This window comes from Rhamphochromis longiceps, linkage group LG16 (assembly GCF_057381845.1).
Source record: "Rhamphochromis longiceps isolate RC_006_pf linkage group LG16, R_longiceps_female_GT1.1, whole genome shotgun sequence".
In the NCBI taxonomy this organism is placed as follows: domain Eukaryota; kingdom Metazoa; phylum Chordata; class Actinopteri; order Cichliformes; family Cichlidae; genus Rhamphochromis; species Rhamphochromis longiceps.
The window spans coordinates 7,204,810-7,231,342 of NC_140572.1; the positions used below are offsets into that span (position 1 = coordinate 7,204,810).

The 26,533-nt window shown below is 39.0% G+C and overlaps 3 protein-coding genes across 13 annotated transcripts in view; all 3 read left to right on the forward strand.

Moving 5' to 3' along the window:
- cacnb4a (calcium channel, voltage-dependent, beta 4a subunit) overlaps nucleotides 1-2,928 on the forward strand; it is a 34,050-nt gene extending 31,122 nt beyond the window's left edge. For 2 of the 3 annotated variants that reach the window (XM_085383868.1, XM_085383869.1), the window contains exon 15: nucleotides 830-2,928. In XM_085383868.1, the coding sequence (XP_085239994.1) occupies nucleotides 830-1,093 (264 nt within the window). In that variant the 3' untranslated portion in view covers nucleotides 1,094-2,928. The remainder of the gene's footprint in view (nucleotides 1-829) is intronic. The other variant, XM_085383870.1, reaches the window with a different exon arrangement.
- A 108-nt stretch (nucleotides 2,929-3,036) lies between these two features.
- On the forward strand, nucleotides 3,037-12,762 carry arl5a (ADP-ribosylation factor-like 5A). Its single transcript, XM_085384756.1, has 6 exons — nucleotides 3,037-3,390; nucleotides 9,305-9,365; nucleotides 9,513-9,660; nucleotides 9,808-9,891; nucleotides 10,324-10,475; nucleotides 12,128-12,762. The coding sequence occupies exons 1-6, from the start codon at nucleotides 3,345-3,347 to the stop codon at nucleotides 12,174-12,176; spliced, it is 540 nt and encodes a 179-aa protein (XP_085240882.1). The 5' UTR covers nucleotides 3,037-3,344; the 3' UTR covers nucleotides 12,177-12,762.
- Nucleotides 12,763-21,592: 8,830 nt separating this feature from the next.
- neb (nebulin) overlaps nucleotides 21,593-26,533 on the forward strand; it is a 70,111-nt gene continuing 65,170 nt past the window's right edge. For 8 of the 9 annotated variants that reach the window (XM_085383426.1, XM_085383427.1, XM_085383420.1 and 5 more), the window contains exons 1-5: nucleotides 21,593-21,687; nucleotides 22,438-22,538; nucleotides 22,841-22,936; nucleotides 25,666-25,710; nucleotides 26,397-26,504. In XM_085383426.1, coding sequence (XP_085239552.1) covers nucleotides 22,862-22,936; nucleotides 25,666-25,710; nucleotides 26,397-26,504 — 228 coding nt within the window. In that variant the 5' untranslated portion in view covers nucleotides 21,593-21,687; nucleotides 22,438-22,538; nucleotides 22,841-22,861. The remainder of the gene's footprint in view (nucleotides 21,688-22,437; nucleotides 22,539-22,840; nucleotides 22,937-25,665; nucleotides 25,711-26,396; nucleotides 26,505-26,533) is intronic. The other variant, XM_085383419.1, reaches the window with a different exon arrangement.

The window sequence follows — 26,533 nt, forward strand, 5'->3', positions numbered from 1 at the left end:
CTTATATCCACCTTATTAGCAGATATGATGTCCATAAACTGCAAAGAACCTCTACCAGAGCCTTTACCTTGCCTGTAGACTCTCATCTCTGCAGTACTCTCTAGCCTTTAGGCAATCTGCTTCAAGTTGGAGCCAAATACTTTAAACTTTGATTCATGACTCCAGAGCAGCTGGCATGTTTTTTACACAGATTCTAGTGTTTTTTGAACGTAGGTGAGTCATTTGGCTTTTGTTTCCACATCATCATTAAACAGTACATTTGCACAAAAACAGAACCTAGACCACTTAATGAACAGTAGGCTGTGAGGTCAGTTCCTTAATCATTAATATGCAAATTCTCATGACCATTGATCAAGAAGAAGAAGTCACTTGGATGAATGACGAAACGTTTGCCCCATTGAAAACGCTACGTCCAGATGAACAGAATCAACCTTTTGGTATCTACAGTGATATATTTCACGGGGACACCAATGAAGAAGACTCAAAATAACCATGAGTAACAAACAATTTTATTTGATATGATTTTATTTTTTTATTTACTCGTTTACACTCTGTCTGGCTCCATTCAGATTAGTTGCAAAGTGCCCTCTGGTGGACAAACTATAAAATCTCAGCACTAACTATTGAAGTGTTGAAGGGTGTTTCTCCCATCTTTACTTCTTGGATTTTTCAATCATCAAATATCTGATATGGACCGATAATACCAGCCCACTGATAAATCTGTTGGACTCTAATGCAAACATATTAAAAATGCATAGTTATGTTGATTCTGTTCGAGTGTTAACAAAGCAAAACGCAGTTTGAAATCAGCATTACTTCTCTCAAACAGGCCCAAAGAAACCGGAACAGCAACCACACGACGACAGACCATTCGCCCGTTGAACGTCGCAGTCTAGTGCCTGCCGATGAGAACTGCCATAACGAGCGGGCACGGAAGAATCGCAACCGTCTCTCCTCAGGCTCACAGCACAGCAGGGACCACTCTCCTCTGGTGGAGGAGGACTACCAGGACCCCTACCAGGACTCTTATAAGCCCCACCGTAACCGAGGATCCCCGGGAGGCTATAGCCAGGACTCCAGGCACCGGCTCTGAGCTGTGGCCTGCTGTTAACAAAGTATAGGCCTGTGTCTCTTCAAGCGACCACCGTGAACACAAGGGGAAAGTTTGCTATTACATGATAAATCTCTTACATTCACGAGGACTGAAACCACCTTTTATTTTGTGTAGTACCTCATATCTACTTTGGCCTTGGCTCCTGACAAATGAGCATTTGAACCCAAAAATAAGAATCCTGCTCTTGCTTTGATGTGAACAAGGTACTGGATATGAAAGTAGCACAAGATCAGTAAAGTTATATTTAAGAGGGAAAGTTGGACATTTTTTGAATATGTCACCAGTATGACATGTGAGTGAAGTAAACTAGGCCCTTCTGGACCATTCCCGCTGTCTCAGCTGTTACTGTAGCATGCAGGTAGGACTGTAATTACAGGGACCATCTGACTCAGGCCAGTGCCAGACAGCATCCAGCAGTGATGATCAGCGCAGAACTTGTTTGCACGGGTCCAGGAGATGGTAGAAGGAGAGTTTAATGCATCTTTAATGTGCCGCTGTCCTTGATGTGTGTGATAAGTCCTGTAAAGCTTGCTCCAGAATCCTGAGTTTTACAACTATTGTTTTAAAGTGACATGAATGGCTAATTCAGGGTTCATGCAGTAGCTTCCCGTTCCCTTTCTTTTTAAACGCTGTTTTTGTCATAAATCATATGACAGAAAAGGAGAAAAATCATGCAGATACTAATACATTTCAAAGCTCCACAACCTCAGGAATGAGAGGTCAATTAGACCTAGAAGTGTAGCGTTTATGTTCTCACCCCTGATGGGAGTGTGATTCTGAGAGTTATGTTATTTTTGTGATTTTATGATTTTGTTTCTTGAAAAAAAAAAAAGAAGCTGTTTTTCCAGCACAGAAGTCTTTAAAATGGTCACAACAGCGCATTTCTCACATGCCATGCGTCAATTAACTGCTGTTGTCTGTCATGGGTTTCGTAGGACATGGAATAAGCAAGACTTTGGGTTTTTGTGAGTGATTTATATTGAGGGCTTCCATATATAATACACTGAAAAATAATCAAAGGAAAGAAATTTTAATTTGTGTAAGGTTCAATTTCCAGAACAATAAATTACATTCCATTTATGTCATTTTATATAAAAGCCTTGCTTACACCCTCCAACCATCAGACAAAGAAATATATTAGTAAAAGGTTTTATAAAATAAAGTAACACTAAACACTTTCCTTGAGTAGCAATTTAACATGCACCTCTTCTATATTGTCATTTACAGCTTTTCTGTGTATTCTCCTTGAGTTTTATTAAAGACTACTGATAAGTAAGAAGCTGTCTAAAAGCACTTGGGCAGGACTGCACTGCCTTTGTTAATAGTGTCATTTACATGCTACTTTTATGGAAATGTTGAGCAGCCAGTTCTCCCCCATCTTTCAATTTATATGTACGCTACCAGCTAATATGGGATTAAATAGCATTACCTTTTACATGACATCCTTGTATATTGTATTTTAATATTTAGATATTGAAAAGCTCAGTTTTATTTCAGGTCATAGACCAGAGATCTCATTGTGCTGTGATTCTGGAGAGGGAAGTTTGACGAGCAGGCTTCCATTCTTATTTTCCTTACACAGTAGCTTTTATTGTTGTAGTTTCAAAACAGTGGAGCATAAGCAGTGATTTAAAAGATTTGAATACTGCCTGTGAGAGAATGATGCATTGATTAGAATTTGTGTGCACTGTCATTTTACAACTGTAATGAAATAAACTGCTGTTATGCTGTTGTATGGATACCAGTGGGGTGTTTTTGTTTTTTGCTTATAGAAATATTCATAAAAAATAATTTACCTGTTACTGTTTTTAATAATTATTAAACCTGTTGTGTATGAAGTTTTCATATCATATAATATAATATAATAAATGCTTTTCCTTCCTTATAGCGCTCCATAAGATACTAGACACGCATGCGCAAGATTGACAGCGCAGGGTACTTCACAACAGCCAGCTGATACGAACTAGCAAGTGACAGTGTTAAGCGTTTTCGGTTTTGTTTCATACAGTAAATCAGTCGTCGGACCTACATTTTCACCTCGTAGGTCATGTAGAGTAGAAGTCAGTTCATATAAGTATGGCAGTTGTATTTGAATGCTTTGACAGGTCATCGTCGTTGTAGTTAGCAAGTTAGCTAGCTAGTTGAAGTTGGCAGGACTGAACAACAAGGCTGGCTAGCTAAGGTACATCGAACTATTACAAGCTGGCATCGAAATTCATCACCGTCAGCCATGGGAATACTATTTACAAAGTTATGGAGGCTTTTTAACCACCAAGGTAAGAATGGTGCTGCGGCATTCATCATGAAACTGTCGAAGGTGTAGGAGCTAAGGGGGCTCCGTGGTCAGAGAAGGCCCGCTGGTCTATTCTCTCATAATTAGCCGTGTAACCAGTTTCTGTCCCTAACGGGACGTTTACTGTTTCATTATTGGTATTGTCGGTGAATTTAAAAGTTACCTCATGGTTTACCGTTTATATTTAACGATATGGTCAGCATTTCACCAATGGACCGGCAAAGATGATAGTTTTTCTGCGAACATGGCGCTCCATTTCTGAATTAACTTTGTGTTAGATTATTTATGCTCTCGGGTTCTAGAGCGCAGATAGGCAAAACCAAGTAGATTCCTGGCTAGTGATCTTGAATCCGTAAACAGGTCCTTGCGAAACCTCTGTAACCTGAACCCCGAGGTACAGTGTGATGCTGTGTTCAGTCCGGGTTGACACCGGCATTGAGACTGGAGATGGCTACACCAACAGAGCACACAGAAGTCAGCTACATCAGCAAAATTCTCCAGTTAACAAGGCGATTGACTTTAGACTGAATCACACTGACTTTGTACTGCCAGTGTGATTACTTAATCTTATCAGATTAGTGTCAGGAGTTTTCTGATAGGTGACAAATTAAAGGAAGAATCTGAACCCTTGACACCTAGAGTAAGGGGATCCAGCAGCTCTGTTGGGAACCGTTTCGTTGGTGAGTTGTGTGGGTTCGCTTGTCCACTTAGAGGGAAGGATCACAGCAAATACATATGTTCTGAGTGATCACACTTATCCTGCGATAAAACAGGTCTAACCAGATGGGTGTGGTCTCTTCTGTAGGGGCACAAAGGATCATTAAATACTTTAATGTGTATGAAAATAATGTGAATCATAACATAAAACAGGTCTTTGCAGTCACCTAGCTTCACTCTAACTCAAGTTAACTCAACACATATGGGAGACTTTACACTGATGTGTTAGAGAATGTCGTCATGTAGGGGAGACCGGGGATAGTTGTAACATTTTTGACATTTCTGTCTGTAAATTGGAGCTCTTTTAAGGTAGTGGATTCAAAATGTAATGCAAAGTATTTGCATGTCTCGGCTATAAAATAGTGCAGCTATTTTCTCTGCAGCACAATTTCCCAATACCCATTGCATGGTATGGTCTCAAACACAAAGAGTGAAATGTTACAATTAACCCCATAGTCTGGGTTAGTTGTAACATATCCTGGGGTGAAATGTAACACAATGAAATAAGGGTACTAACAAAACATGTAATCTTTGTTTATTCAACACATGAATGCACTTAGAGCCATTTATGTAGCTCTGTGTGTGTGTGACAGAATGCAGAAATCTAGCTTTTGAACATATTCCAACCCCCCCAAAAAAGACAAGTTATGGAATTTTCTGCAACTGAATATTTCATTAATTTTGGTTGGTCTTCCTCGAGGTTGGCCTCATTGGCTGAGTGGGCATCATAACCTACAACTCTTGCACCAATTTTGAACATAACAATGAAGCTGAAAAAATGTAGTTGTTCACCAGCATCGCAATTCCATTACTTTTTATCATGGCTTACCTTGGTGTGGTTTGCAAAGTGCTTCAGAAAGATGAGGAAATCTGTTTCTTGCACCCATCCTGATTTATTTCCACTACCAGTACTTCCTACTGGTCCATCTCTGACACAGTGGTCTGCATAATGTATGTGTGGGAACACAAACAGTGGAGGAATTGTGTTGCCAATGGCATTAACCGCATATATAAATGCGACCAGTGAACCTCTCTCTGCTGATGTCGTTGCCCCAACTTGTTTAATATAAGTTAAAGTAATAGTGTGGTAAGTTGTAACATCTGCATTATTGTTACAACTAACCCAGACTGTTGCTGTTACAACTGACCCAGACTCCTATAGCCATGAACTAGCTAACATTACAGCCAACGGCTAAAACATTAGCACTAAAGACCTACACAGAATATATCCCCATAGACATACAAATAACACAATTTAAGTTTGATGAGTTTAACTGAAAAGCAAATAATGCTATTAGAAATTGAAATAAAGTAGAAAAACTTTTTGGCATACAAATTACTTTTTTTCGTGTTAAATTGTCTGTGTTTGACAAATGTGCTGATTTTTCACATGTGATAGCAGAACTGAATTGGGCATGCACAGGATGAGTCACATCATTTGAAACTTAGCCCTGATTGGAGAAATTGGAAGTGTTACAACTGACCCACGTTACAACTATCCCCGGTCTCCCCTACACAAAAAAGTAATCCCTGTAAGGAGTAGTGTTTTAATTACCTGCCTGACGGCCAGAAACATGTAGGAGTAATGTTAAGATGCATATAAGCTGTTTTGTGGCCAGACAATACTATAATAATGCATCTGAGTCACAGGACCAGACATTTGCCATTTGTTCAATTCTAAATTATGCTCTTATTTTCTTGTACCCATCCTGTCCCTGAAGCCTGAAAAGCTTTTATTGTCATCCCTGGATGTAGCCTCAGAGCTGCGCTTCCAAATCTCAGAAGTCTTACCATTTACCCAGCTGACTGAGACAACCCAGTGGAAGAACAGAAGCACATTAACATACATGGCATGTTGACATGACATGACATTTTTGTGTGTGGTAGAATGCACATATAAAGCTCATTTTTCACCTTGCACAGATCTGTTTGCAAAAGTTTTCGCTTCCTCAGTTTTGAGGTTTAGTTTTGTTAGCTGAAGGCTTAGCTGTACATGATTACACACTGATTATGGACTTTTTATGATTTCCTTGAATTACAAGTTGTTTTGTCAAAGGTTAGTTTGGGGATCCATGCAAAAACCGAGTGTGGTAATAGATCTAGATACAATAATATGATATAATAGGCATTCCTTTCTTCGCTGTCTTCCAAAAAATATTCCAGAGCACACAAATTATTTTCACCTTCTCTAGTGTAAGCAAATGAACGCTTTTTATGTTCTGTGTTCTTCAGCATAACAGATTATAGATCATATGTGCTAAAAGGCATAGGAGTATTTAAAACTTAAGAGCCAATAGGTCTCAACCGACAGGCTGATATTTGTCTATGTATCCAGTTTAAATGAAATGTTATAGCTTTTAAGTGGCTGTTTTATCTCATGATAGCAGTTTATTCAGAGTAACACAGGTTGGGTTTTCCATCTACATTTACATAAACAAAACTATAACAGGGTTTTCGAACTTGACTAGCTTGTACAGATAATGCTGTAGTTGGAAGAGCTGCAGTAGGGCTGGGCGATATGGCCTAAAATCCATATCACAGTATAATTTGAAGCACGTGCGGTAACGATATATATCACGATATATTCTTTTCTTCTGTATAAGGTATTTCCCACACTATAAGGCACACTTAAAATCCTTTAATTTTCTCAAAAATCGAGAGTGCGCCTTATGTATGAATTCTGGTTGTGCTTACTGACCTCGAACCGATTTTGGCGTGCAGAAATCTGTTAAAAAATGTTTTAGTACAACTTTGTTAAGCTGCACTGCTTGATGGATTGTCAGAGCATTACGGCTGCCGTAGTGAGGAGCTTCGCGGAGTAGTCTGGGTCCAAAACTCCGTCCATTTCAGGTCCCAAAGTCAAACGAACACTAAGAGTTAAAAACGGTCTAAATTCTTTCATCTTTAATTAAATCATCAGCGATGCTGCTTTACCAGGTGTAACAATTAAGTTTAACATCCAGGCATCCATGAAAACAGAATTTATTAAATTTAACGGAGTTAGAAGTTAACAGGAAGTTAGCTCGCTAGTTTCCACCTAAACATGACATACCATGTTCTGACTGAGAGATTTTTGAAACTAATTCAAACGTACAGCTCTGCTACCACTTCCAACATAAATGCAGACAGAAAACTAAACAGCAGTGGTGTTTGCAGGGTTACTGAAGTTGGACTACCTGGTATATAATGTTGTGCTACGTGATTGCTAGCGACACAGCTATGTTAGCATAACATTAGCACAGTGAAGCTGGAGGATGAACGCCAACTTTTTTTCCACTCGATAAAAGTTAACGTGAGGGATTCTGGTGGTCAGGGACAAATGAAATCGCATAGCAGGATGCTATACACGGGCCAAACTTCAGTCAGGAGAACTATTGATATTATTCATCCACAATACGAGGTTAGTTATCAATATACTGCAACAACATGGGAATAGAGCAGCTGCGAGAGAATTCAACACTAATGAATCAATGTTACGGAAGTGGAGGAAGTGCAGTTTTTGGCTTTCCCCATATTTCAACAGTACTTCATCTCTTTGCTATGACTGTCGCCGGAGACAGTCATAGGAAAGAGAGACTTAATGCAGGCTTTGTGTATTTGTCCTGTGACGCAAGTTTTTCTATAAACAAAACACGAAGATAAGTCTGTTAAGCTCAGCTTAATACAAATAGAAGGTAGTGCATGCTTTTTCTGTCATGTACTAGTTTTTTTTCTAATGACATCAACCAGTCTTTGTTCCTCCTCAGTCCTCATCTCGCTCTCTTATAGAGATAAGTTACTTAATTTTGTAAAATGTAAATAGAAAATGATTTGCAAATCTCATGACTTCATATTTTATTAATAATAGAACATAGAAGACATCAAATGTTTCATAAAAGTAAGCATTACTAAAAAAGAAACAACTGGAGGATTTTATTAGGTAACTAACTAGGTTAACTGGTGACAGGCCAGTAACTTAACTGAGTAGAGCAGTGAGTTTCTCAGAAGTAAAAATGAACAGAGGTTCATTATTCTGCAGAAAACTGCATCGACAAATTCTAGAACAACTTTCACAATAATATTCATAATAATGTAAAAATGTGAAAGCTTTACCCAGTCTGTATTCAACATTTTTCTGTGCCGTCATGCTTTTTAAAGTCTCTGCCCCAGTTTTCTTCTTATTCACTTACTTATTATAATAATCTTATTCACCTTACATTTACCCTTGTTCTGTCCTTCATTCTAGGGCCACATTACTATTTAGTGCAGTTATGGCAGACAGTGCAGTTGATACTGGCCCAAGGACGTGCTGTAGTATGTTGTTGTTCCTAATAAACATTTACATGGTTTTATAAAACTCTATTTAAATATTCAAATATTTTTAGTTTACTACTTGTTGCAGCCCTCACATCAACACTCATAACACGGTTGAATGATGTTTCTCTTGTCCCTTCTTTACTTTTTTTTTTTTGTCGTTTATTGGCCATTATAAATACTGGTACCAGTATATCAGCAAATACTACTGGTCAGGCTCTAGTTAAGCCATACATCTAGATAATAGAAATTGAAAAATTCCTGTTATTCAAGAAATTATGACCAGTATACCAAATGTACTCTTATACCAACCAGCAATATTGGAACATCATTTTTTTCATAATTTTTTTTTTTTTTTTTTTTTAAGAAAATAATAATCAGCGCTTTGTTCCTTCACTCTAGGCTAAAGTTAAAACCTTACCTTTGACTTATGCTTGTGTCTGCTATTGGACTTCTTGCCTTCTGTTTGTATCAGCAGCAAGATGGAAATCGATCCCAGCTGTCACTTCTTGTTTATCTTTTTCACTAAAGCTTTTTTGTGCATTAGAAAGATACGTCTGTATGTTATATCCACAGCCGCTGATGGCTGCAGCCTGACTCTACAAGCTTGCTTTAAACCGCCCACTAACTCATCTGTAGCTGTGAAGGTACACTGTTCGCAGCATCACAATGTCCCACTGATGCTAGATGTGTGAAGCTACACAATTTGTACCAAAGGACGGTATGGATTAGTAAAAAGTTCATTGTTTGATTCTCTCAATTCAGACATCTTTTTGAAGCAACCACTTTGTTTACATAAGAGCCATACATCAGTTAGTCCTTAGCAATTAAACCCAGATATTGATGTCCCTGTTAGTCTGTGATTTCTTTGTCTTTTTGCCTTTCAGAGCACAAGGTTATTATTGTGGGCCTGGACAATGCTGGCAAGACCACAATTCTTTATCAGTTGTAAGTATCCAAATCTGACTTGTACAGTAAGCGTCTTTATATTTCCTTTTTTTTTTCCTCAAGTCATATAATTTATTAAAAATAGTCGTGGCTATTCTGTAAATGTTGCTTGTCAACAGAACCTAAAGATTGTTTTTATGTTAATAGTTCAATGAATGAGGTGGTACACACATCCCCAACAATTGGGAGCAATGTGGAGGAGATAGTCGTCAACAACACTCATTTTTTGATGTGGGACATCGGAGGCCAGGAGTCTCTTAGGTCATCGTGGAATACATACTACACAAACACAGAGGTATGAGATTATGTTCACTCTGACTAAATGAAAGAAAACTCTGAAAACTTCCCCTTACAGTGCTGTTATGTATGACTGTGCCTGTGGTTTGGCAGGGGTTGTTATTTAATTACTTGTCCATTATTTCTCCCTTTCTTCTACGACTAGTTTGTAATTGTGGTGGTTGACAGCACGGATAGAGAAAGGATCTCAGTAACCAAAGAAGAACTCTACAGAATGCTAGCACATGAAGTGAGTACCGTTTAAAAAGTGACAAAGATCCTTATAATTATAACGTAATTTTATTAGATATATTCAAATTAACATTAATGGATTGTTGTATGAAATAATGGAAACCATGTGTCCCATGCAGCAGTCATTATTTATGAGGCTCTGTCACATGTCAGAATCTAGTAGAAATTAACTTGATCTCAAGGTGCTTCATTTTTAAATTTCAAATATTACTGAAAATATACTTAAGTGTGTAGCAATATTATTGTTTTCTGGTTCATTGTATGTACACTGAATATGAAATGTCTTTCTGAGTTGATGCTATCAGTCATTTTTCAGTAAATGAGATTTTGTCTGTACTGTTAACTCATCACAGTGTTAAAAATACACATAAAGCAAACAAATGTTTCCTTATCTTGGCTTCTCTGTTGATGTTTCTTCTCTGGCCTCCAGGACTTGAGAAAGGCAGGACTGTTGATCTTTGCCAATAAGCAGGATGTGAAAGGATGCATGTCTGTGGCTGAGATCTCCCAGAGCCTCCAGCTTACCTCCGTCAAAGACCACCAGTGGCACATCCAGGCCTGTTGTGCCCTCACAGGAGAGGGGTGAGGATATAAACTTGTTATATGAGGAAAATTTAATTTACGTATGCATTAAATAATTATATAGTATTTGCTTTTATGCAGGGAAAATGTGATGAAGGGTCAGACTTACTAAGCAGGGCAAATTAACATGAAGCTAAAATCTCCAAATTGCACTGGAGGGAGTGGAAAGTTGTGAGGGTGATCTACTAACATTGCTCTCATTTATTAACAAAGAGGCAGCCTGTTCATTTGAGAAATGACTCTCCTTCTACCAAAAGCTGCACAAATTAGCCAGTCATAAACAAAGCAGACCCAATGAGGAAGCAAATAATGTACCAGCCACAGTATTACAAGCGCAGCTTTCATGCATGTGATTCTCTCCAGAAACAGCAATTCAGATCAATGAGAGTCAGCTAAAGTAGAATCAATATGTTTCTCTTCAGTTAGAAATAGCTGGGGGCTGTATGTGGATAAATCTGACAGCTCAGGAAGCCTAACAGTGTCTTTTTGGAGGACACAAAACATTATTTAGCTTCAAGCCTCAACCCATTTGTACGTTAACGAAGTTACTGTTTTGTGCATAAATGCACTCAGTGGTCCTTCTTTTTTCTATTTCCTTTTCCCTGCATGCTGTTTGACACGGCAGGTATTTATAAATTGCAGCAATAAGTCCCTTTAACTGCTGGCAAACGTATTAATATAGTGTCACAGATCTGATAATAGAAAGTTAAAGCCGAGCTGTAGCAGAACCGCGTATATGTACTACTGAAAAAACATGCAGAGGCTTTTGTGCACCCTAGAGCTTTCATCATGTTAATTATGGAAAGATCTCTGTGTACAAATTTGATGAAAGACTACAAACCCATCAGCCAACTGTATAAAATAAATTAGCTACCTATAATAATACACAAAACATCTGTTTTATCAAGATACCAGTATTATTGCGGAAATATGTAAGTGGCCTGTATTTGTATTGCGCTTTACTAGTCCCTAAGGACTCCAAAGCGCTTTACATATCCAGTCATCCACCCATTCACACGCACATTCAAACACTGGTGATGGCAGCTACATTGTAGCCACAGCCACCCTGGGGCGCACTGACAGGCGAGGCTGCCGGACACTGGCGCCACCGGGCCCTCTGACCACCACCAGTAGGCAACGGGTGAAGTGTCTTGCCCAAGGACACAGCGACCGAGACTGTCTGAGCCGGGGCTCGAACCAGCAACCTTCCGATTACAAGACGAACTCCCAACTCTTGAGCCACGATCGCCACGATATGTGTGACTTGGCTGTAAAGATTTGGGATGGGGGCTTAATGATGACTTATAGGACAGAGCCAAAGCTTTGGCGCTGGTGCTCAGTTCTTTTCAGTTCATGCCAGTTATGCACTTGAATACTCCTAGCAACACCTACCACAGAGCCACATCAGGTGCAAAATAAGAGATGCTTATTAAGGGTGAAATTTAGCAGACTTAGTATTTTGTGATTACTTTAAATATTTTTTCATATTCTTTTACTAAATAACACCAGTAACAGGCCCAGAGTATTAGCAATTAGTTTCCCTTAAACTTTTGTTCTTGTACGGTATAAAATTTTTTATCTTAATGCTTTTCTCTTTGTTTTTCTCTCCCACTCTCTTCCACCAATGTCTTTCTTTCTTTTTTAACCTGTAGGTTGTGCCAGGGTCTTGAGTGGATGATGTCACGGCTGCGTGTGAGATGATGACTTTGAAAACGTTCATTAGGAGTGTGCCCCTTCTCTCTTATTTTTGCCTCCAGATATGAAAATGAGGATGGGGGTAAGGTCAGTTGATGGATGGCCCTCTCCTCTTCCTTGTGAAACTGACATGGACAGACCGCTGCCAGAACTTTATGTACTTCTGTAATAATTTATTTTACAAAAGTCATCTGAACTGAGAACAAAAAAAAAACATTACCTTTCCAGAAGGACGTTGAACAACAAAGAGACTCAAATTATTTAAAATGAAATTTCTGCACGGTTTTCCTTTGAACAAAACACAGAGGTCAGCAACGTATCTGCCTTGGAACTCTACATGGACTTATTCTTGAGCTACGTGTGAGTCTAGCCCATGGTGGCCTTGCAGTATTACCGAACTGGCTGCGGTGGTTTTTAATTGCCTCTCTGTGTGAACAGTCCAGTATTCTCTTCAAACTTGGTGCCTGCAGCAGAATGTTCAAGCGATTATGGTTGATGACGACTGAAACATGCAGAGGGGAGGGTAGAATCACAGTGTGCCCTCTTCCTTTCAGTCCTTGTTAATAATCACTGAAATAAAGTCTTTTTATTTGTTTCAGGTGAATTGCATTGTGTCATGAATGAGTATTTCTTTCTGGCGACTCTTTTGAATCTGCTTTTTCCAGAGACATCTGTGAACCATATTGAATGCTGTGAGTGTGACTGGACGTTTTCTTTTTTTAGTCCTTTAGGGGGCAGAATGCGTCACACGAGCTTGTGGTCCCTGAAGCTTTTCAGGGACGATGACGAGCACCTACAGAAGTACAGTGAAGAGACAGCCAAAGTGTAGGAAGGCAGAGGGATTCAGAAAGAGAAGAAGGGACCAGGTATAAAATGTAGGCAGCACACAGTGCCTGATTAAGAGGAAAAGACACAGTTGTGTAAGGACTGCATGGCAGGGTTGTCACAACTGAAACAGAAAAATTAAAACCAACAGAAACCAAAGCCAGTCTATGTTATAGGGTTTCCATTCCTCTTCCATTGGTTTAATTTGACATCTGACCTCAACTGACTCCCAAATTTCTTGCCATGGTTTGACTTGATTATCTTTTTGGCTCGGACATTTAAATAAATGTTTGGATATCTGTAGCGCTGAGGTCACATTGAGGTGATTTAAAGCATTAGTCATTCCACGAGTTTGCAAATACTGCTATAACAAGTCCTGAAAGTGTCACCAGAAGTAGTAATTCCACTTTTTTCTAATTCACCCAGCTCTGCACTTCTTCACTTGTTTTTATTCTAATCTGTTCTTCAAAAGAGACTAAATAGTCTTTCTTGGAGCGAAACCAAAGAGCAGTAAGATGCTTTTCTGTATGGTAAGTCTTGACCAATTTAATTGCAGTGAAGTCCAACATGACCTGCACAATGGAAAGTATTTGCAAATGTAGTAAAATCTAAAAATAAACACAGACACTTCATATTCACTAGACACGAGCTGTACTTAGGAGTTAAACCCTTAGATCAGGTGAAGGAGTACAGCATGTGAAAAAGAATAACTTCTAACAATAATTTATATTCTTTGTTCCCGTAAATGTGTTTTATTTGTGAGCATGCTGTGATCTGCTGACCCGTGCTCTGTTGACTCTGAATTTTACTTTTACTCTTTATAGATTTAGACAGCACAATTTATCAACATGTAAGAAGATATTAAATCTACTGTCGTGGCAGATTTTACATTTATTTATCCCAGTGGTTTTCTAGCTTTTTCAGGGATGCCGCACTTTAGAAGCTGGTATATATATTTTTGGATATATAAATTCCTCTCCTGTCCTCTCATTGACTTACTGACGTCTTTCTCTGACTCTCAGATGTTTTTACCCCTCAGCCAATAGCTCATGCGGTATTATTGTCACTCTGCCAGGGGGGCAGGCAGCCTGGACACCCAAGTTTGTAAATGCAAGAACTTGAGAATGAGGCGACATAGGATTTTGAAATTCATACCATAGGTCCAGCTACTAAAAATCCCTGTGAGTTTGAATCTCAATGACCTCAACCTCAAGGTCAGAAGTCAGCTTTTTTGAAAATAACATAGCATTTTCTAATTTACTCCATAGGCGCATCTACTAGGAAGTAGCACTGGTGGCCATCACTATTTTTTTTTCTTCCCTGGGAGACGGCACTTTAAGCACAGTTGCTCTCTTTATGTTCACTATATGTTGAAGTTCCACAATCCCAACTTTATGTTCACCTGCACCTTGAATGAATAACAGGCATTATATTGTGTTGACAGTGTCAGCAAGACAGTGGGATAATGTTTGCTTGTAATTTACTGACTACATTTTCCATGCCTTCAACTGGAAACAACACCAGGCTGCAGCACACTGAAATTTAACTCACCTATTTGATTATGCATTAAGCGGAAAAGCTGGAATGTCATTCTGGATCGTTCTGTCCTGCTTTAACCTCTGGATATACAGGGAGTGCAGAATTATTAGGAAAGTTGTATTTTTGAGGAATAATTTTATTATTGAACAACAACCATGTTCTCAATGAACCCAAAAAACTCATTAATATCAAAGCTGAATGTTTTTGGAAGTAGTTCTTAGTTTGTTTTTAGTTTTAGCTATTTTAGGGGGATATCTGTGTGTACAGGTGACTATTATAGTGCAGAATTATTAGGCAACTTAACAAAAAACAAATATATTCCCATTTCAATTATTTATTTTTACCAGTGACACCAATATAACATCTCCACATTCACAAATATACATTTCTGACATTCAAAAACTATATAGCCACCTTTCTTTGCAAGGACACTCAAAAGCCTGCCATCCATGGATTCTGTCAGTGTTTTGATCTGTTCACCATCAACATTGCGTGCAGCAGCAACCACAGCCTCCCAGACACTGTTCAGAGAGGTGTACTGTTTTCCCTCCTTGTAAATCTCACATTTGATGATGGACCACAGGTTCTCAATGGGGTTCAGATCAGGTGAACAAGGTGGCCATGTCATTAGTTTTTCTTCTTTTATACCCTTTCTTGCCAGCCACGCTGTGGAGTACTTGGACGCATGTGATGGAGCATTGTCCTGCATGAAAATCATGTTTTTCTTGAAGGATGCAGACTTCTTCCTGTACCACTGCTTGAAGAAGGTGTCTTCCAGAAACTGGCAGTAGGACTGGGAGTTGAGCTTGACTCCATCCACCTCCACCTTGCTGGCATCTGAGTCGGACTGGAGCTCTCTGCCCTTTACCAATCCAGCCACGGGCCCATCAAGACTCACTCTCATTTCATCAGTCCATAAAACCTTAGAAAAACCAGTCTTGAGATATTTCTTGGCCCAGTCTTGACGTTTCAGCTTGTGTGTCTTGTTCAGTGGTGGTCGTCTTTCAGCCTTTCTTACCTTGGCCATGTCTCTGAGTATTGCACACCTTGTGCTTTTGGGCACTCCAGTGATGTTGCAGCTCTGAAATATGGCCAAACTGGTGGCAAGTGGCATCTTGGCAGCTGCACGCTTGACTTTTCTCAGTTCATGGGCAGTTATTTTGCGCCTTGGTTTTTCCACACGCTTCTTGCGACCCTGTTGACTATTTTGAATGAAACGTAGTGATGGCCCGCTTGAAGCTGACGCTCCGGAGCGTGTGTCGAAAAAAACAACACACTGGTTCAGAAGCACTGTGTCGAGGCTTGCTTCGTTTGGCAAAAGTCACGTGACCAGTGACGTCCGAAGCTTCATTACGCACGTAACTGCTTCGGTACCTGATTCAAACGGATATAAGGAAGTGAATCATCCACGGGATTCGTGGAGTGTGTTGATGGTGACAGAGAGCGAAGAGGTGATCATTCCACTGACAGATATGGAGCCAGCGAGGAAGAGAGGACGTTCTGGCGTGTGGGAATATTTTGAGTTGATTTTGCTCAATTCATTTTATCTGCCGAAGTGAAAAACTTGAAATGTCCAAAATCATGTTTTCATAATGTAAATATCATTACAGCATATGACTTTAGGAACACTTCCATGTGAATTAAAGCTAATGAAGACTACAACAATGTATTTGACACTATACGTACATTACATTGCTACAGTTTAGAAAATCATTTTGTTTATTGTTTTTAGGTGATAGTCTGCAGGACCCAGGAATACCTGCATATCTACCAGCTTGCAGTGTAGTTCCTGCACTCCACAGCCTCTTCTGTTCCATGCAAGTGGATTTTCTCCAGGGCAGGAGAAACTATTTCTAAGAAAAGAAACAGACTCAGCCAGCGCACAGTAACACTAATCCTCTTTTTAAATGTAAATAACAAAAGGGCTACCTGACATAGATCATGTTTTTACTTTGCAAGTTCTTGATTAGGGGTGGGTTTTGATTATCGCTTTTCTGATTACAATCCATGCTAAATTGAATAAAGTGATATTGATTCATTAAAATCCCGTGTCGATTTGTAAATTAACGTTATTATGCCTGAAACGCCAGCATCTCAGGTTAAACCTCACAACATGTCGTCAAACACCATACAGCTAAAACAGTAACTGGGAGCAGGTTTACGGATTCTGCATACAAACGTGAACACAGAGCGCGGACCCGACGCGTCAGAGTCAGATTTTGATGTGTCGTCGGGTCCGCGCTGTGTTTGCCTCTTTTTTTTCGCTGGCTTCTGCAGCTGCAGGTTTCATAACTCTCTGTTTACATCTCTAATTAAGTCTCACATGTGTCAGCTTTCTTTTAATAGATACGAAATTATGGATATATACTGTTAAATGATCAGAATTGTAATATTTCTGACTGAGGCAAAACTTTCCAGATTCCAATCAAATTGAATCGGATCCTGTATCGAATCAAAATGATTCTACAAATCAGTAACGATGCAGCCGTACTCAGCTCCCTAAGCATTTTCCCTTTCCAGTTCACAATCAATCCCACCCCTAGGTCAAAAATATGTATAGGAATTGGCCTCATCTAATATTTTGTATGAACCTGTCCAGCTGTCCAGTGATTAAACGACAAGTAGATGGAGGCAGGACTTCACAGCAGGGGCATACTCCATAATGTGCTGTGCATTCTCATATGTATATTATATATATTGCTCACTTATTGTATTTACCAACATCAAGGAGTTATGAGCAAAGAAAGGCCACACCATAGTGCATGTTTAAATAGGGAAAGTTTATTGATCAAAATGTATTACGCAGATACGCATTACATTTTTTTCAGCCCCCCAATCGAGAAAACAAAACCAATTACATGTTCAAAGCAACGGAACGGTGGCCCAATATCAGAGAGAACTCCACTCTTGAGTGAGCAGTGATAATTGAGCAGTCCGTTTTATTTTGCAGATTCAAGCTGCTCTTCAAAATTTTCACCACCAGATGTCACCGGAGAGGACTGTGTTGAAAAGCTTCGAGTAATGAACCGTTTTTCAATACAAGCTTCAGTGCTTCGGAAAGCTTCATTTGGCCATCACTAATGAAACGCTTGATTGTTCGATGATCACGCTTCAGAAGCTTTGCAATTTTGAGACTGCTGCATCCCTCTGCAAGATATCTCACTATTTTTGACTTTTCTGTGCCTGTCAAGTCCTTCTTTTGACCCATTTTGCCAAAGGAAAGGACGTTGCCTAATAATTATGCACACCTGATATAGGGTGTTGATGTCATTAGACCACACCCCTTCTCATTACAGAGATGCACATCACCTAATATGCTTAATTGGTAGTAGGCTTTCCAGCCTATACAGCTTGGAGTAAGACAACATGCATGAAGAGGATGATGTGGACAAAATACTCATTTGCCTAATAATTCTGCACTCCCTGTATATATAATAAAATTAGGAAAATTTAGAGACATGGACTCATGTGCTTTGCATACTCTTTCACTTTTCTCATACCTATGCTGATTTGTTTATTTAATGATGCAAATGTTTCAACAGATGTGTCATTGTTATTAAAGCTCACGCAGAGGTGACTTTGGTCTATAGCTTCTCATATTGTCAGACTGTACATGTTTCATTAAAAGCAGATTTTATTGTGGTGGGCATGTCAACTCAAAATAAAGCCCTTTCACCAAAATACCAATAAATAGTGTAGACAGCACTAAACATTTCATAAATACACAGTGCAGAATAACAGACCAGTGTCCTCACTTTATTTTGAGTATGTGCCAGCCACTGCAATTCCCGCAGAAGTGTGTTTGAAAGCTGGTACATTTTACAGGTACTGGGTTGGATCAACTTAGGTCTTCAAAACTGTCTTAATTCTTTGTGGCATTGATTCAACAAGGTGCTGAAAAATTCCGCAGAGGTTTTGTCAATATTAACATCACAGCATCACACAGCTGCTGCAGATTTGTCAGCTGTGGATCCATGATGCAAATCTGCAGTTCCACCACATTCGAAGGAGCTCCGATGGACTGAGATCTGGTGAATGTGGAGGCCATTTGAGTACAGTGAGCATACTGCAATATTCAAGAAACCAATTTGAGATTATCTGAGTTTTGTGAAAAGACACATTATCCTGCGCGAAACATCAAGATGGACATGGTCAGCAGCAACACTCAGGTAGGGGGCCCAAAGTGTGTCAGCCTGAACTATCTATTTAAGGCAGGATGGAGACATGTTTTCATGTTCTTTAAACCAAATTCTAATACACCAGAAATTGAGGCTCATCGGACAATATTTTTCCATTCTTCTTTTGTCTTGCTTTGGTGAGCCTCTGCAAAATGTAGCCTCCCCTTCCTGTTCTTCGCTCACAGGAGCTCCACCCGATGTAGTCTTCTGCTGTTTTAGTCCAGCTGCTTGAAGGCACTGTGTGTTCAGAGATGCTCTTATGCATAATTTGATTATAAAGACTGGTAATTGAGGTACTACTACCTTTTTATCAGTTTGAAGCAGACTGAGCGTTACTCTTTAACGTCTGGCATTAGAGAGACATTTTTTCACAGAAAACTGCAGCTCACTACATATCTTCTCTGTTTTAGACCATTCTCTATGGACCCTGAATGGTTGTGTGGGGAAATCCCAGTAGATCACAGTTTCTGAAATACACAGATCAGCCTATCTGGCACCTTTCTTCTTAATTCTGATGCTCTCTTTGTATTTCAGCAGGTCGTTTCTACCATGTCTATATGTCTCAGTACTTGTTACTACCACGTGAACGGCTAATTAGACATTTGTGTTAATGAGCAGTTGAACAGGTGGTCAGTGAGTGTCTTCACAACAATGATGCTAATATTGACTGTTCAATCATCAAAAAAGAATAAAAATTTTATTATTAAATCAGTCCAGCTCTTGCTTACAAGAACCAACCAGCTTATTGCATGTGTCTTATAGAGCTAGAAAAAGTAGGGTATATATATCATCATTTATACATTTTGATAGGTTATTATTTGTGATATCACCTGCATCTTTTTGGCAAAGTCCCTCTATGACTGACCATCTAGTTTAATTTTAAGCTCTTACCTCACTGGGCTTCATACTTATCCTAGGTGCTGGTGGTTTATCATTGACCCTTGGCAGTGTTTGTGTTGTAGCTGTCTGTCTTGCAGCTGTTGTGTTCTGGTTTCACTGGTCATCAGTCGTTTTTGTCCAATGACTATGCATCACATAGCCACCTCCTTGGGTGTCTTTGGCACTGGGATGGCAGAATCATAATTATCTTCGATGCACCATAAAATCTGAAATTTAAATAGTGCACACGCTTCCAAAAGAAACTGCAACTATTAAAACAGTTGTTTGTTGTTAGATTTAGAAAATCAATAAGAAACTATATTTAATAACTATATTTTGTTTTTCATTCTTCTCAGGAGCAATATATTTCACTCTATGGGGACAAGCAAGAAATATCCAAAATTTTAAAAAAAGTAAAAAAAAATCAGAACTTGGAACTGAAATATAAGGCCTAGAATATTTTTATCTGTCCTCATCAGATCCTGTATATACCATGGGTAGATATCTCTTGGGGTAACTGGAAAAGTGAGCTCACTCAAGTTGTTGTTTTGTTTTAGTGGCAGTGATGTTGGCAATGAGGACCAAGCAGCAAGCATCCAGTTCATAAGAGAATGGAGGGTCACCACCACTTTCGAGAGAGGCACACTGAGCGAGAGAGGAGATATTCAGCTGCTGCTGTCCATCTCGTCCTCGGGTAGCACCCTGCTCCTGGTGCAGTGAGTGAGAGTAATGATATAAAATACCAGAGCGATAGAGGCACATCATCTGAACAGAAAATGCAGGGTACTTCTTGGTCTTCTATACATTTACAGTGAATTGCTGTGTTAATTATAGCTACCACTGGACCTCAGCTGTATGGTTGAGGTCCAGAAATAGTTCTTGATTTATTTATAATAGCAAAATGCTTTTTTCTTTTTTGTTGCATGTGGCTCACACGACACCTGAGTGTTCTGCTGTACCGGCCTGGAAATTCACTGTTAAAAAAAGTACCAGCTGCTTCACCTTTGAGGTGCTAAACTATATTACTCTGTTTTATAGAATGAAAAAGGAGGACATCTAGAGCTGCCCCTGTGATGGCAGAAATATTGATTTCTTCTCTTGGTGTTTTTAACTTAATAGAAAGCAGTGGGCAGCTGGTGAATTGGCCATTACAGCTTACAGTTTAAGCATTAATTCAAACTTCCAAACAAGGTTTAAAATGTATTTTCAGCAATAGGAATTGCAATATTTTGCACTTTTATGGTTGTTCATGTTTTGAAAATGTCTTCATTTGATGTGCACAAAAACATGTGACAGTGAGGAATACAATGAATTTAAAAATCCTAAAACTGTTTTCATGGCAGTAAAACAGGAAAGATGTATTTTAAAGGATTGCAATGCAAAAAAATCATTTAAAAATATATTATTTAGATGTTCTCAGTCATAATTTCAATACATTAATCAAGTCTTTCTTAGACATTTTAATTTCTAAGAGGCTTATTTCTGATTCAAGGGGCATTGGTGGTGTAGTAGCAACACCTTCGAGTAGCTATTCATTTTTAATTTGTACTTTTTGGAGGCATATGCTCATTTCTTGGTTTGTATCCTCAGCTTGATGTTGACTTGGTTCTTAACAGGATGTAGTCAGCTCAGGATCAGCTGATGGATGACCTCAACAGATCTGACACTGAGAACCATGCTCTGCTTTAAGCTAGCCTTCTCCTCGCCGGCTCACGCCTTGGTCATACATACTTCCATATCTTTTACAGAAAATTGCTGCTTGTCAACATTACGTCTGTCACAAAGCCATTCGCACTGGGTAGCACTGTCACAGTCTGGCTTTACTTTTGTGTTCCTGAGACCCCACTGCCAGTGCCCACTGCCTTCCTCATAACTGTACCGCTGATGCATTACCCTCAACAGGTGCTCTTTTCTGAAAGGATCAGATAGGTATATTTAGATTTTGAAACTCGAGAGCAGTTCTCTGTGATTGGCTGTGTCAGCCACATGATAACCTGGGTAGAAACCGCAGCTGTGTGCTGTCGCCCAGCGTTTCTCTGGAGGGAAGCTGGGGAGGCTTTGGTGGCTTGGGAGACCAATAAACTTTAACATAACCGGTAAGCAAAGGAAAGGATACAAAAAACAACAAATATCCATGTTGTCTGCACCCTGCATGGCTTTCCATCTGCTTGGAGATCCATATTTTCCATCCTTGGCTGCCATCTGGATCCAAGAATACCCTGCTGAGGAATAAGGAGTGTGAACAATCTTTTACACATTGAAGGAGTAACCAAACAATCCAGAACTACAAGACTCTCCAAGTCACTTGAGACAAGGCCATCTTTTGGATGTATCTGAAATTTCAGCAGGAGTCTGAATCTTTTTGTTTTCTTTCCATAGTCTCTGAAGCTTTCTGGCTTTTTCATCCTTCTACCTCTATGATTCTGGCGATTTCTTTAGTTCTTTTGCAGAGAAAATATAGATATATTAATACAAAGGGAGAGCATCCATGTACTAAAAAAGGTAGTTAGTATGCAATCCTATATTTAACCTGCAGCCTCAGAAGGTATTGCATCTCCATTTGCTAAACAGAGTCAGCCAATCAGGCTGTGGCATTAGCTTACATGTCAAATAGCTGGAGCGCTGTTGGACAGCTGTCGCCAACCTTCAGCCAGGAGGCACAGTCCTTTGAACTGTGTTGTAGCACATAAGGGAGGAAGGGTGGCAGTCACATATTCAAAAATCAGATGCCTATTAAAATTAGTCAGTGTCTCACCTATTACAGTAAACTCTGCAGATCTCCCTGTTTAATTATTCATTGAATAAGTTGTAAAGTGTTTTACACATTGTGTTATTGTTTTGTTTAGGAATTGGGCAAATCACAGAGTTGGACTGTCAGTTTGAGGCCCTGTTGGATGGAAAGTGAAGCTTCCTTACTGTCAGAGATTACTGCGAGACACCTTTGCTGGTATGGCAAGGACATTGTTTAAACGCCAATATGCTGCTGTTATAGTTTATATATATGTTTACATAAATATTACATATACAAAAAGAGGAGGGTTGAAATATCCCTGGTGTAGCCGTCCTATCTTCTCTAAGTCCCATTATATCCCATTTAAAATTTTTGATTTTATTTTGAAAGAACACGTAGAACATTTATGTTTCACTACACTGTGGTGTTTTTTTTTTTAATTTATATATATATGTATATATATATATTACTCCCTCAGAGTAACGCATACCTGAAAATGTGATCTGTGTTTTGTGTAGAATCTCTCAAATCGTCTCAAAATGACAGAAATTGTAGAGGAATATGAAGAATATGAGGAGGAGGAGGAGGAGGAGGAGGAGGAGGTTGTGGAAAGGGTAAGTGGATCCCTTTTTAATTGCACATGTAACTAAATCCTAAAGTACTCTTGTTGCATTTTTTATATTTTGGCTTTTGATCTGGATAATAGAACTTCAGCTGTGATATCATTTAATACATTTAAGTGTGGGATCTCCAAGTCCAGTGGAAGGCCCTATGAATAGTTTGGTTAGTGACGATACCTCTTACAGTCAGCAGTTCATGGAGGGAGACATACATGACTGCTGGTATATCCTGTTTCAGATGGACTCCTTCTGATGGCCTGGATTGCCCTTAACAGTCAATTATGGAAAAATAGTTCTATTAATTATATAATGTTGCATTTTATTTGTGTCCTTTTGGCATTGCAAATACCTTTACTTGAGCCTTTGACATATGCCAGACAGCAACACATGTAAAGCAGATGTAATCGTACAAGTCTGACATGTAAAGTGACTTTTTTCCATAGATCCCAGCATTTGATTTCACTACACTGCTTGAGGAGGAATATATATTGCAATGATCTATTTGCACCTAAATCCCCATAGCGTCCCTCCTGTGTATGATAGACACGCAAAGATTGGATTACATGCAGTTTGGGGGTGTGCCAGTTTCTGGAAGTTACTATTTTCCCATGTGAAATATTTCTCCAGATTGAGTGCTCACATCCCCCATGATTTCATCACAGTTTTGCTGCTTTTAGAGTCCCTTTTGTCCCTTTACATTCTCTGTGACAGTGTCTGATGGAAGAGTGAAAGCAGAAGGCTAACATTTAATCCCATATTTCCTGGTGAACTAGGATTAAAGTTAGCCTGGTATTTGTTCAAACTTAATATTGCTGATATCTTATAGGGGAGTCTGAATGACTGCTCTTGGTTGTCAGAATATCCAAACCAAGCAAACATTTTTTAAAAAATCATTTAACTCCCATATAACATATCAACTGTTTCAAACAGATTTACTACCTTTTGTGAAGAGATGTAAATCGTTTGGGAGGTAGGAAAGATAATTACACTCAAAATCAATACACTCTGATTTCACTAGAACTTTCATCTGTACTGCGGAGAAAAGATGCATTGTTTTCAATAAAATGTAAGATGGCTTCGTATTTAATTTACAGAATGGGGAGAAACATAGTGCTGTCCAGGTCAGACATAAAACATATGATTAGTTTAATACATAATACATAAACATTGAAAAACTCATTATTTAAGTTATTTCTTTTCAAATTTCTTACTTGTTTCTATATCATAATAATAATAAACGCTAAAAAGGAAAAAAAAAATGACTTCAATTCTCAGGTCATTAAGGAGCAAAGTGTACAGTTCTCTATCTGGCATTCAGGCAAATTTAGAAATGGACTTCTGGAGCACGTTGGCAGAGAGTGGAGGAAGGAGGAAAGGGAGGGGAGAAAATTAGACGGGCCACTGTGCTGTAAATCAGCCCCTGATAGGCTGGAACAGGTTAATATCACAGTGCTAGAAATTCGCTTATGGGAGGTGGATGCGTGGAAGAATGTGGCCTGCAGACAAGGAGTGTTTTTGCATTGAACTGTAGGGATGCTTAGTTACAGTGGTTCATCTACACCTATGGTTCTCTCCTGTCTGAGAGATTCATATACTGAAGCCGCTTACGAATGTTGATAAAAACGATTGAGATGTTCTTTCTCAGCTCTGGCTTTTCTTTCATTTAACCTAAATTTTAAGGTCTCTTGTCTCTTAATGTTCAACCTTATGTTATGTAAACGCTCTTCATCCTAAGAAGAAGGAAGTTAGAAATTAGAAGTGCTATTCCTGGATGGGGATGTATGTGAGAGGCTGTCAGTGACTAAGTCGTCACTAGAAATTACATTTAAAAATTCACATTTGCATTTTTACAAAAAGTTAAAAGAAAACCCTCTAAATTCTAAATTAACTGAGGTGAGTGGGACTTTTCTTTTATTTAGTGTATTTATATGTAAGCCTCAGAAACTAAATACAGCACCCCCGCATTATATTAAGTTGAAGGTAGAACGCTCTTTGGTGAGATATTTCAAAATCCGAGCTAACAGAATAAAAACATCCTGTATAAATTGATTTTGTTAGAGCTAAATTGTGGGGCTTTTTTCTTGTTTTTTTCTTGTTTTGTTGTTTGGCTGAATCAGTGCTTTAAACCCATAAGACCTATGTGTGAACAGCCGTGGAGATTACAAAGCTGTCCAAACAGCTTGTGTACTGTTGTGTCCTGTAGCAACTGATAACAAAAGCATTTGTATATGAAATAACAAATAAGAATAGAACAGTTGTCATGTGAGTATGCAGTGTTTTTAGACTTGGTCAGACGATCAAAGATTCAGGCTGTTCGGGCTCACATAGAATATTAATGCTTCTTTATCCTCTGTTTAAAATAAGCTTAATTAGACAGCAGCCATACTATTTTCACCTTTGGAAATTTTGCCCCTCCTTTAGGTGACTCTATTTGAGTGGACCGGTGATAAGTAGGTTACACCAAAAATCCCCGATGACAACCTTCTCTGTTTCTACTTATTAGCCTGCCTGGGGGCATTTGCTAGAACAGCTGCTAACACGATACAGTGTAGAGTGATTTCTTACTCGTAGTGCTGAAAGTGGCAGTGGCAGTAATTGATGAATGCCAGAGCTGTGGAAAAATCACCCTCAATCCAAACAAATATTTTGCTGTTTCTCCCATAATCTGTCCTGGAAATTTTGAAAAACCAGAGTGTTTCCTATATTTGTAATATGTTGAGCAGATTTCAACGACGACTGTCACTGAGCACAAGACTCAGTTCTTACAGGTAAAACACCTCCTCCCAGGCACAACGGTTCAAGCAGGGCAGGAGACCCTTGTCTCCCATGGCTTATGGTGCATCCCCCTTCTTTCCTGCATGTGTATATAGAGTATAGATAATGTGCTGTCTTGTTTGGCTTTGGCAGGTTTTTAGAGCTAAATAATAAGTTAAATATGTTAAGATTCAACATTTTTACTAAGACAACACATGGCTTTTGTAATTTGGTTTCCTGCAGCTTTGCTGGCCAACAAATATAATATGGTAGTGTAACCTTTGTGGATATGTGCTGCTCAATGTTGTGTTGCATGCAAGTCATTTAAAATGTAGGTGTAAGTGCTTGCCTTGGGTTTGTCTTTCATTCATTTACATTTCAGCAGGCGTAACCTTAGTATACAAAATCTCCATTGTCCAAATAGAATAAATCATTGATGATTAAATAATTTCACTAACTCGAGGTGAGTAATTAGAGCAGTGGGAATCCTGCTTCATATTGAAAATATCAGATCATTGTCCAGTCGACACATTTGCATTGAAGTGTAATTAAATATCTAGAAGTTTGCTTTTTGAAAGTATCACCAGTCCTTTTGCTTTCCCTGTCGTTTTCCTTCCTGGCAATTCCCCCTACCGTAATCAATAAAACGAGATCCATGTGTTAGTTTGGTCTTTAATTGTATTCTTCTGTCCTCTCCCAGTCTGGCTTGCCCACCAGGAAAGTAAGGAAGAAGGTCAAGGTGGATACTTCCAAGTTCATGACTCCATACCTGGCCCATAGCCAGAAGATGCTGGAGCAGTTCAGCCACGTAAGAAACAAGTTTGAGTTTTTATTTGC